Here is a 12,438-nt window from a genome sequence, read left to right as displayed (position 1 = left end):
CAAAATCAACGTTGTCTAGTATGTAACCGGGCAACACATGGGCTGTAGGAACCACAACTACTCAATGCTATACAGGTCCTTAAAAATGAATGGGATACTGTACTGCTTTTGGAGGCTCCATATGTATGGCCAGGGTGCAGCTTAAGTCTTCCTGGCAAGGTGAGCATTGGTGAGGCACAGAGAAAGGCGGTTAGTATTAGTAGACAGGGTGGTGCTCCACTGCTCTATGTGGGGACCAGGAGTGAGGGGACACGGTCTAAAGCCAGGCCAGCAAGGGAGAAAGTCAGGTGAGAATATGTCCGCTTCCCTAGAGGATCACCGGGGCCCTCCGTCGCCCCTGCTGCCTCCCAGAGACGGTGATCTATTCAGACATAATGTGATTTGATATTCTATGGCCCCCATTCAGAGCGCTCAAGTGGCCCTCTCACCGTGTCAGACGCGACTCTGCCAGTGAGTGACAGCTGTAAGCGTTAGACCTCATTTCACCGCCACTGCTACCCCTGACAATTTGCACACGGCCTGTGCCTGCCGCCGCGCTGCTAATGGCGTGGAGGCGAGGTGAGGCGAGGTGAGCCGAGCGGCCCGTGGGAGAGGAGGTGAGCGGAGGCGACGCGCTGCGTGCTCGGGGGCGGTGGATGCTGGGGCAGCATGATTGGCTCGTCGGGTCAGAAATGATGGATGAAACAACCAGATCATTTCTACCGTCTGGGGTTGCAGGGAGAGGGGGGTTTGTGGGGGAAGGGGAGGGGCAATCATGTAGAGTATAAATATACACACAGCACAGCTGCAGTGCCAGAATCGATCAGAATGACATATTGAAGAGTCAGATGGTTTACCTGGTATTCTCCCGGCTGCATGGTCAAAGAGAGTTGGGGTATACTGCGTTACTATAGATAGGAGGAAGCTACCGGCAAGCTGGGAAGGCAGAGGATCTATACTCCTGAATACATTAGCATCTGCTAACAACTCCCCGGCACGACCAGTGCTGCTGAGGCTGCAATTACAGTGTGTAGTGCACGCCTTATTTTAGAACATTAGAGTCCTGTTGCATAGCTGTTTTTGGAAACATGACGGCATTCAGGAAGTTCACATGGCTTAAACACACTGTACCTCTTCTCTGCAGGGCTGCAAAAAATGCTATGGGGAATTATGAATAAATGAAATATATCTACCAAAACATGAAAGAAAAACATCAATCAACCTTTTAAGACACCCCACCGCTCCCCATTAGTCATCAAATTAAGCTAATGTCAATTGTCGAGTCATTCATGTGAGATGAAAAGACAGCAATCCCACCAGGCTCCCCTCCCACACCCAACAGGAACACACGTCAGGGAAAATAGCAGGAGCATCATGGAGGACAGCTTGCATCAAATTGAATTCATTCCATCAAATGTACCACATTACCATCATCAGTGGAGGAGGCCCTAACCTACTGCCCCCCCCCCCCCAACAGCAGCTGAGTGTCAGCCAGATGGGGGCCGGCTCTGTGCCAGAGCCCTGTCCTTAATCTGCGCTGATAGTGGAGCTGCTGCTTTACATGGAACTAGAGAGATCTGTGGCGCATGGAACTCCTCCACTTCAGCACAACAGCTTCATCAGTTAGTGTGTCCTTATCTGCGCCTGGAGCCGTCGGGTGTAAATGAGAAACTAAATGAGAAAATAGGGGGTGTCATTAAGGCCGCTCAAATCATTCCCCTTTTCTCATGGGCCAGCGAATCCTCCGCCAAGTCATTTCCCCCCTCTGTGCTAACGGCTAACGCTGTGTGATATCTGGAGCGCTGGTTGGAGCCTGAGGAGCTGTCTGGGGGGGGACAGGAGGGAGGACAGAGGCAGGAGGAGGAGGAGGAGGAGGAGGAGAAGGAGCTGCTAGGCAGACTAATGCTGGGTTGGGGGGGGTGGTGGTGGGGGCTGGAGGGAGGACTGACCATGTTTGATCTCCTCCGCCGTCCGGTCGATGAGCACGTAGAGTGACCACACCACACAGGTGATGGCGATGACGTGGAAGGTGACGGAGCACATGATCTTCCTCCTCTCGCTCGCGGTCATCTGGAGCTTCTCCCACTGAGAGACAAAAACAAACACACATTATGCACACTAGGGTACTGCACACACACACACACACACACACACACACACACACCTAATCACTAGAGCATGGCCCCACTGTTTGATATCCCTGTGTACATGTTATGGTCCTCCCCACTACGGGAAAAACACTCATAAACATAAAAACATAGTTTGGAATAATTTTATAATGAAAGAGACATCTAGTGTCTTCCACTGAGAAGTACATAAAGTGTTGCACTAGCCTCTCCTACTGCACACACACACACACACACACACACACACACACACACACACACACACACACACACACACACACACACACACAGCTTTTTCTCTCCTGCTGAGATAGATTAACAGACAGACACAAACACTCTCATACATACAAACATTCAACTGCAGTTTCAAAAATAAACATGCACACACACACAGGCTTCCCACACACAGATGTAGAAAACGCAATGCAGTCACTCTCTTTTTATAAAATATATATCTCTCACACACACACAAATAAACAACAGTCTCTGAGTGGAACACACTGTTTCCCAGAAAAGACTCTAATTCTTTAATAACATTGTAAACTCTGCATTAATAAACTACAAATAAAAAATAAAACCACATTGTAAACTCTGGGTGGATCTCTGTCTCCTTGATAGATAAGCTCCAGCAGACAAAACAAAGATAGTGCAGGGCCTTGCTGCTGTGGCCTGGCCTTTCCCCCCTAAACTGTGGGATAAATATTTGATGAGGATCAGTCAGTGTGATCTTAGACTGGTGGTGGCTCTTCAACTATTTATAGGCTGTAACTCAGTAAGCTCAGGAAAACATTTAGTTGTCAGGCCCTGGAGTGCCTCATGTGCTGCTCAGCGCAAGCCAGTTCATTTTCTACTGATAAAGAATTCCATTTCATTACCAGAGATGCACGCAAAAATTTCCATTAACTGCCAGTAATCCCAGCCTTGGCGTTTGGGTTGGCGCCCTCAATTCCAAAGAAAATGGCTTTAGTGTGTGTGAACTACACACTGCAGCAACACATATTCTGTTCCATCTCGGATACACAAACATTTCCAGCACACAGAGATCAAAGTTATGCCATTGATTGGATAAATGGGTTCCATCCCAAAAAGCATGAATCATGCCTAGGGAGGACAAAGAGAGGGGGGGTGGGGGCATGGGGAGGGGTGGCAGCACACCCAGGCAGGCGAACGGGAGGGAGGGAGGGAGGGAGGGAGAGAAGGCAGGCAGGCAGGGTGCCTGTGCTGAGCCCACTCTATAGTGCTGTGTGTCAGCCCGGTGACGGCCTGTTAATGTGAGTCTGCCATCACTTTAGCCTGAATAATTGATCATATGGAGGCCAGATAATAACGGAGGGAGACTGGCAAGCGACATGCAAAACACACAGGCATACAGTACATACCCCTACAAGCACACATAGCTACTGAAACACATAGATGGATTGATAGACTGAGCGAGAGAGAGAGAGAGAGAGAGAGAGAGAGGCAGAGAGAGAGTGTGTGTGAGAGAGAAAGGATAAAAAATCAACAGTGACTCAAGACTATTATAAAATATTGAAATGGAATACAACATGGAGCATAAACATTTCCAGCACAGAAAGATGAAAGTGATTATGCTAGGCCGCAAACAAATATTTCCACCATGACTGCCATCCCCACAAAACCTGCTGCATCTTTTCACTGGCACACAGATCTGTATGCGTAGGCCTGGGGGGAGGAAACCCGTCTATCCAATAGGTATTGATGTGGCTTTACCAACCAGGGCCGTTCTGTATGCAATTGATTATTGGGAAAGGGTCAAATGCCCCTCGGTCATTAACTCACGCTGACAGCATGGCACTGGGTCAACTGCCACCTGATTGGCTTGGTGGACAGAGGCTGCCCTGTGTGTTGCTAGAAGCATCTGCCCTAGAGCCGCGCACATGAAGTTCATTAAGAGATGCTCTCTCTCTCAGGACAGAGGGACAGGGAGCTCATCACTGCCTTCCCCCAAAGGGCCAGACATCGAGGGACTTCTGACTTAAAAAACCTGTCTGCCATGAAGGCAGTGGTCCTGAATTAGACTGGCTTTACTGCATTCCAAGTAAAATGCGAAACCAAAGGTTTTTAGAATGATATATTCTACCAAACCACCCTGAATGACACACTATTATCAGTCTTTCCCCCCCATTTTACCTACAGCATGCCCAATTATACCAATTCATTTGGACTGAAAACACAGAGTCTCCTTTTGTTCAGGGGAAAATGAAATGAGTCATCCAGCCAGTAGAACAAAGAGAGGACAGATGAGCAGAGGAGCCTGACCTTTTCCACATGTTGCTGAAATAACGCAAAGGTTATGTGTGTCTGCATGCGAAAGTGACAGCGCTTCATGTGTGTGTGCATAATGCTAAATATGTGTGTGTAGTTGTAGGTATGGGTGTGGGTATGTTGTGTGGGCATGTGTGCGTGGGTCATTTGTGTAAATACTAGTATGAGTATGATGAGTGGATGAGTGTGTGTGTGTGTGTGTGTGTGTGTGTGTGTGTGTGTGTGTGTGTGTGTGTTACCTTGCGCAGCGGCTTGAGTTTAGTCTCCATGATGAACTCATACTTGCAGAGCTCGCAGCAGCGTGTGTCTGAGCTCTTGATCCACTGCTGCAGGCAGGTCTGATGGACGAAGCGCAGGCTGCCCGTGCAGTGGCACGGCGTGATCAGTGGACTCTCCTCATCCCCCTCACAGTGACAGATCCTACACACACACACACACACACACACAGACACACACACACACACACACACACATACTTACAGTCAAAGATCTTTGGACAAGGTTCTTGCTGAAAAAGTCCTTTGAGTATTTAGTGACTTCTACAGGGGAGAGGGCTACATCACATTGTCACACACACATTCACTACATCCATGTGCACTAGTATGTAACCTCTAAAATAGCACATTTTGAGGAAACAGGAGTGGTGAGTGCATTTTCTTACACAGGCAACTCTGTCAACAATAATATTAGCCTTGCGGTTCTGAAAGCAGCTTTAGGGGTGAAAAAGAATGGAATTTCTTTAGAGAGATAAGACTGCCAGTGATGTTTATCCTTGATAAACAGAGGTGAAAATCAATCATCAAGCCTCGCATTGTTCTCCCACAGGTGCTGAATTTTGAAATGTGATTTGTGTGTGACTGGATAGAGGCTCGAGAACAAATCGTAAAAGGGAAGGAACTTTTCTGTCAGGCACATCTGAGGATGGCATTCCCCCCCCCCCCCCCCCTCTCCCCTTAGTGCCATCCACCCAGTACACCGTAAGAGCCTTGGTTTTTAAGAAAAGAATCGATCGCACATTCATTATACAGATTGTGTACACTGCCCCTTTCAAATCATAGCGGTGCCAGCTGCTGACACTATACGGCTGGTGAACAGATGACAGGAGGCATTTGTCAGGACGGAGCAGAGAGATAAGATACAGATTGCTAGAAGTTAGAGGGAGGGGAAAAAAGCGAGAGAGTGCACTGCAGGAGAGATGGACGCAAGGAGGCAGGGAAAGCATTTGAAAAAAAAAAATGCAATTTCGCAGCAGCATCTCCCATCAAAAACGAAAATGAAATACTGTATATACTTTGGAGAGCGTAAACACAAATCTGTTCATTCATACACACTACAAGTACAGGGAGAACATGGACAGATGACAGCAGCAGGGGTGTTCTTTTCTAAAGAAGCTCGTTATGGATGTGAAACACAGCTGAAAGGCCAAGCGTCCACTTTCACATCTCTCGTTTTTGGGGAAATGTTGCCTGCCCTCAAGCAGCTTCCAACCTCATAGCATCAGAGGACACCAACAGCAAACCATCAGACACACACGCACACAAAAACAGAAACCGTGCTTGTGAAATGCATGTAGGAAGTAGAGAACGCCTTCTATGCATCCAAAGCTTGAGAGTCTTTTTGTGGACATGCTATGATATATCATCAGGAAGCCAGCGTGGATAATTGCTTTGGAAATGACCAGAGGCCGAGAGGAAGGAACCGGGAGCAGAACAATTACACAGGCCTCTGCCGCAATCCTCCTCTCAGATGCTCAGATAAGAAGGGAAGAGCACACAGCAGAGCAAATCTTTTAACAGATGGGTCAGTCTTAAATAGAAACCAAATTCCATGTGCTTACCTCCTACACTCCTACAAATCATTTTTAACATCAGAACATATTTTCCTTGATTGCTTTCATTACTTTTAGACTGTAATAAAAACAGGACATTGTGGATATCTTGATTCACACTGAGCTTAATGTACCGTGTTGACTACCCAATATACTGCATTGTGTCAGGTACCAAAACATTCTTCCTTGGTAAACACCTCTCGGGTGCAAAAACCTTTAACACATGATGGATGTGAGTCTGGGACCATTTGGCTTTACAGGGAGTGAATGACCAGGACGGTTCTTGCCTCCAGGCCCTACTGATCCGGTCAAGGCTTTACAAGATTAAAAGACAGTGTTAACAAAAGCAAAAATAGTCCCTCTTTATCTCCTAGACACGACAAGCTTTCCATGGCCTTAGTCAACTTCCTGCAAAAAGAACTTCTACCAAAAAAGTGGAGATACTGTGTAGCATTTTACCTTGAAACAATCTTGCATGCGCCAATCTTGCATGCGCCACAGCATATTAGTGCCCCCCTTGATGTGCCACGAACAGACAGAGTTGTTTCTATTTGACGTTTGGCAGCACAGCCATAAATTTGCAAAAGATAATAATGTCTAGACTTGCATATTTTTCTGCCTTGGCTCACAACATTTATTTCAAGGAGATAGCCATCAGAGTGTCTGAGGAAGAAAGACATGGTAGATTAAAAAAAAACAAGTCGTGATGTACTGCCACAGTTCTTGGGTCAGTCATCTGAGCCTGTCATCTTTCTGACCATCACCACTGACAACCCAACTCCCAACATGTGAAATAAATGACACATGAAACTGCACAGCGCATTAAAGACAAGAGGCTGCCTCTGTTTTTGTATGCTCCCTCACTCCTTTCTCAAAAGAGAATTAAAATTTCATGAGCTATCTGGTTTTTACAACACCACAGTCGTACGTGACACGCGCAAAGGGAATGTAACATAACAAGGCCTTTTATTCTTCCCCCTTTGCTTTTTCGAGCCCTGTGCAGCAGTCTGTTAGAACGTCTTAAGCCCATCACAGACTCTCAGATCCACCCAGATTACAGGCCTGAAATCCAATTAGCACATTTCAAAATGCCTTCCTCATTCTCTGCCACCTCCACACTCAGGTGGCCAAGCAGGTATGGCTCTCAGGTGGCCAAGTCCAGGTATGGCTCTCAGGTGGCCAAGTCCAGGTATGGCTCTCAGGTGGCCAAGCATGGTACATAAGATTGTGCATGGGGATGTCCCCAAGTATTTAATCAATTACTTTAACAGAGTGAGAGATGTTCACAGCTACTCCACCAGGGGCAGCTAAGTATAAGTATATATACTCTTTTCATCCCGTGAGGGAAATTTGGTCTCTGCATTTATCCCAATCCGTGAATTAGTGAAACACACTCAGCACACAGTGAACACACAGTGAGGTGAAGCACACACTAATCCCGGCGCAGTGAGCTGCCTGCAACAACAGCGGCGCTCGGGGAGCAGTGAGGGGTTAGGTGCTTTAGCTCAAGGGCACTTCAGCCGCTTTCTACTGGTCGGGGTTCGTACCGGCAACCCTCCGGTCACAGGTCCGAAGCGCTAACTAGTAGGCCACGGCTGCCCCAATTTTATACTGATTCTACTGAGCTCTACTGATTTTGTCGTCCCCGGACCACACTTTGAGAAACACCCTAGAGTTAAGAGTAATTAAGGTAAGGAGTCCTTTTTGTATGTAGCAACAAGCCTGTGGAACAGGTTGCCAGGAAATATAAAGATGGTCAGAAGTTTAAGAGGTTTTAAACTGGCACTGAAAAAAGGGCTTAGATGCCAATCTTAGTGTATTGTTTTTATTACTGTATTGTCTAGATGGATGTATTTAATATATGTATGGATGTTTGATTGATGTTTGGTCTGCTGCCATCTGCTCTGCTACCCCCCCCCCCCCCCCCACCCCCCCCAAGGGACCACAATGGAAATAAGCCCCAGGGCTTTATTGTGTTATCCTGACTTTTTGTTTTTTTAATATATGGTGCAAAGCTGTATCATTTTTTATAATGAAAAGGGTTGAATAAAATCAATCAATCAATCAAGCCCAGTAATGGCTCTCAGGTGGCCAAGCCCAGGTATGGCTCTCAGGTGGCCAAGCCCAGGTATGGCTCTCAGGTGGCCAAGTCCAGGTATGGCTCTCGGGTGGCCAAGCCCAGGTATGGCTCTCAGGTGGCCAAGCCCAGGTATGGCTCTCGGGTGGCCAAGCCCAGGTATGGCTCTCGGGTGGCCAAGCCCAGGTATGGCTCTCTGGTGGCCAAGCCCAGGTATGGCTCTCAGGTGGCCAAGCCCAGGTATGGCTCTCTGGTGTGCTGGTGTGCAGATGCAGCTCCTGAACCGGACTGTCTGCGCCTCAGCAACAAGCTGACGCATCTCTGGGAGGCCATGAAAGAGAGGCGAGTGCCCTGGAGTGACATTAGAAAACTTCCCCTAAAAATGAGAACTGAAGAAAGAGTGACCACAGAGGAGAAACGATGAAAAATGACACATCTACAAATAAATGACTTCCTGATGCGACCTGGTTTTTTGGGAGTCTTTGACATTGTGATAATTGTCAGTTTGTCCTCAGCTGCAGGCCTTCATCACTGTGTGGGATTGTCTTTGATCTGAGTGAAACCACACTGGTGACCTTCAAGCTCACTATCAGTAAAAGAAAGCAGCCATTCCTCTCTTCAGAGAACTTATACACACAAACAAACACACAAACACACACACACACACACAAACACACACACACACAGACACACTCTTACATGCTCTCTCTCTCTCTCTCTCGGCTTTCTGTCACACCTCTACACACACATGCATGGCCAACATCACACTTCCATAATATTTTCTCAAAGATCATGTGGTCACACAGATACAGGTGTGCCGTGGCAGTTAGCGCTTGGCCAGTCCCTCCCACCCTCACCCCCACCCCCCCCACCCCCCCCAGGCAGCCCTCCAGCTCACTGACCTGACAGGCCTCAGCTCGTCGCTCTGGAACACACAGCATCTCAGGCTATTTTAAGGCAGTAATCTCTGGCGCTCGCTGAGCCCCGCGCACCTCCACTATTTTCAGTGCACGTGTCTCAGTGAGGCGGCGGAGGCGGCTGGGGCTTCCAGGAGGGACACGTGGGAACTGGACAGGCGGGCTGGAGCCCAAGCCCAGGCGCAGGCGCTACACAAATCAGCCGCTGCCAGAGCGCCCGTGCAGGCTCCAGGGGCCCGGGCCTGAAATAGGAACCTCCGCCACGCTGCGCTTTATGAGCAGGATCGCAGGGAGCTTTCATACTCATCACTGGGACTCAACATTTTTAGCTGCAGACAGATCTTAAAACATTTGACTGGGCTGGAAAACGGAAATGGTGTGTGTGGCTCTCGACTGAGCCCTGAGACGGTTACCGGTGCCTCCATCAAATATATTGAATTAGCGAGGAATGCAGATCAGTCTGAGGACCATATTAAGCTCTCATAACCAGCTCCCAAAAACAACGATCAAATGTTGGCGAATTAGCGAGGGTAATTGAGTAACTGTTCACTTCACGTCATATCCTACAAGGGAATAACTAAGTCAATTACACAGAAGCCGAGTTCCTCGAATGGCTGTTAGGACGTCTGAACAGAAAGCCAATGACCCAGGATAGAAGCAGCAGATCTTGGTAATCTTTGGTTCAGTGGTGGGTAATGCAGACCCCAGCTCCTGTTGCAATCCCTGTCTAAGACCACCAAGCAGCCCATTGAAATGCAGCCAGATGGTGGACCAGTGCAACAACACAAACAGTCAACACTCTGGCTCTCAGGCGTACCGTGAGCGCCAACTGCTAGTTGGAATTATTCTGACTGCATACGCACACACAAACACACACACACACACACACACACACACACACACACACACACACACACACACACACACACACACACACACACACAAACACACAAACCACACCACACACACGAGTTTCCAGGGAATATCCATAGCAGCTTGAGGAAACTTGCGCATAGGTAAAGAAGACTCCAAGGCACACAGGTAGAACAGATGGGCCACAGATGGAGACTGTGGATGCCTGTCAGCTCCTGTGCTCCTGACTGATGAGTCTCAATCAAGCCCTGCTCACCAAGACAAGTGTACACAAAGCTAAAACATGACACAAGCATCACTCACACAGACATCCGTCACTCTTCTATACCAGACATCCATCACTGTTGGCGACACCGTAGGACGGATAAATACTATCTAAGAGAGCAGCAGAGAGAGATTGTCATCACTACTGGGTTTAGCCTTCTTCTGTGGCGGCGTCCTTTACGCTCTAGGCTGCAGCTCACTCCCAGGACCTGGTGTGGTTGGCAGAAGCAGAGGGGAGGGAGGGGTTGCCGCGGGGTGGGAGCACCACACACAGGGGGGCAGGGGAGGTGGGAGCAGAGCGGGGCCAGTTGGGTGGGGGGGAGGAGGGGGCAGGAGTGGGACGTCCTAGAGGACCCACCTGCAGCAGTCACCGGACAGCGAGTAGGGCGAGAGCGGGCCCATTTTGTCGGACATCGGCGAGGAGGGGCAGCGGTCCAGGTCGCTGTCGCCCTCCAGGGAGCAGAGCGGGGCGCGGAGGCCCTCCACCTTCAGCCGCCAGTGCTGCAGCGCGGCGGCGGCCGGCGGCTCCTCCTCAAACACCTCGTCTTCGCCCACCTCCTCCTCGGCCAGGAAGGACTCGCTGCCCTCCAGCAGCGCGCTGGCCGACTTGGTGATGTGCAGGCGCGAGGCCAGGCTGCCCATCTCCGAGGCGTGCAAGCTGCCCGCCGTGGACGAGTGGCTGAAGGGGAAGAAGATGCGCAGCAGGTTGGAGCCCTTGTGGGGGTCGGCCACGGGCAAGGGCAGGGGTACGGGCGGCGCCGACAGGGTCTGCTCGGGCAGCGGGCCGCCCACAAACTTGTAGTTGGTGGAAAAGGAGGGCGAGCGCGTGAAGGGGAACGCCAGGGCCCCTCGCTGGGCAGGTTTGCCGGCGACTGAGGTCTTGCCGTGCTCGGGCGGCACTTCCGGCTCCATGCCCAGCTCCCCGTCCGAGCACGTGCGGTCGATGAAGTGAAGGCCGCTGCACAGGCTGTCCATCCTCTGGCCCATGTCGTTGAGGGAGCGGGAGAACTTCAGCGTGCCATCGTCTCGCCGGATGTTCACCGGGGCCTTGAGCAGGGACAGCCACTCGGCGCCGAACGCCGCCTTGGTCCTCGGCTTGACCGGCGAGAGGAATGTAGTGGTGGTGACGCTCTGCGGTGACGCGGCGCTTTTGCCGTTGGCGTTAAGCAGCACCACGGCGGTGTGCACGGGCTTCTGGTAGCCCTGATCGTGCGCCAGCGCATTCGAACTGGACACAACAGAAGGCACAACGCAGACACAGGGATGCAGAAGGAAAGAGAGATTGGGAAGAAAGAAGAGAAGAGAAAATGAAACCCAAAAAAGGCATGCAGTGGTGACAACAAACAGAGGACTCAACAGGTGGGAAGGACAGAGCCGAGAGACAGAGTAGGGGGTCATGCGCCCGAGAGGGAGTGAGAGCGGCCTCCACAACTTACGGAGGGGTCAGATGCCTGTCTGAAACACATGAACCCTGAACCTTAAAAGCAAGGTTCCGCTCCTGCACTACACAGGGCATGTCCCAGCATGCCCCACAGCTAGAGGCTGCTGGTGTTAGTATGGACAACAGAGCACAGACTGACAGCTTGAACATACCTGCAGATGTCCTGACTGGAAGGGGTGACGGAGGTTCGGGAGAATGTGCTCGGGGCGTTTACTGATGTTGGGCTGCCCGCCTGGATAAAGAGAGAGAGAGAGAGAGAGTAAGTGAGTGAGAGAGAGAGAGTGAGTGAGTGAGAGAGAGAGCGAGTTTGTAAGAGAGTTAGAGAGAGAGAGAGGGGTTTTCATTGGTTTATTCACTTACTAGAGCATCACTGGTCCTGCCAGGTGCTACATTGATAATAATTTATGGCAATCACATAGGTAGCAGACACTGACGGCATCATTCCTCCATCTAGGTCTGGCACTAATTACCTATTGATTTAATCTGTAACTAACAAAGAATTTACAGCCCCAGGCTTGGCTGGGATCAATAAAGGATTGAGTTTGCACACCAGTGTTCTTTAGAAGAGCAAACATACTCATATGGGCACGCACGCACACACACACACACACACACACACACACAAACACACACACACACACACACAC

The 12,438-nt window shown here is 49.8% G+C and overlaps 1 protein-coding gene across 4 annotated transcripts in view; it reads right to left on the bottom strand.

The window, feature by feature from the left end:
* The window catches only part of marchf8 (membrane-associated ring finger (C3HC4) 8), a 62,769-nt gene that overhangs the window by 3,914 nt on the left and 46,417 nt on the right, over positions 1 to 12,438 (bottom strand). For 3 of the 4 annotated variants that reach the window (XM_076286194.1, XM_076286195.1, XM_076286196.1), the window contains exons 4-6: positions 11,944 to 12,023; positions 4,631 to 4,811; positions 1,929 to 2,064 (exon numbers count right to left, since the gene is read on the bottom strand). In XM_076286194.1, the coding sequence (XP_076142309.1) occupies positions 1,929 to 2,064; positions 4,631 to 4,811; positions 11,944 to 12,023 (397 nt within the window). Of the gene's footprint in view, positions 1 to 1,928; positions 2,065 to 4,630; positions 4,812 to 10,708; positions 11,579 to 11,943; positions 12,024 to 12,438 lie in introns of all 4 variants that reach the window. The other variant, XM_076286197.1, reaches the window with a different exon arrangement.

Source organism: Alosa pseudoharengus, unplaced genomic scaffold (genome assembly GCF_046254945.1).
Source record: "Alosa pseudoharengus isolate Yale_2024_CS ecotype anadromous, Long Island Sound unplaced genomic scaffold, YU_APseudo_1.1 YU_APseudo_1.1_scf_15, whole genome shotgun sequence".
NCBI classification, from domain to species: domain Eukaryota; kingdom Metazoa; phylum Chordata; class Actinopteri; order Clupeiformes; family Clupeidae; genus Alosa; species Alosa pseudoharengus.
This window is presented reverse-complemented; position numbering and strand designations above follow the sequence as displayed.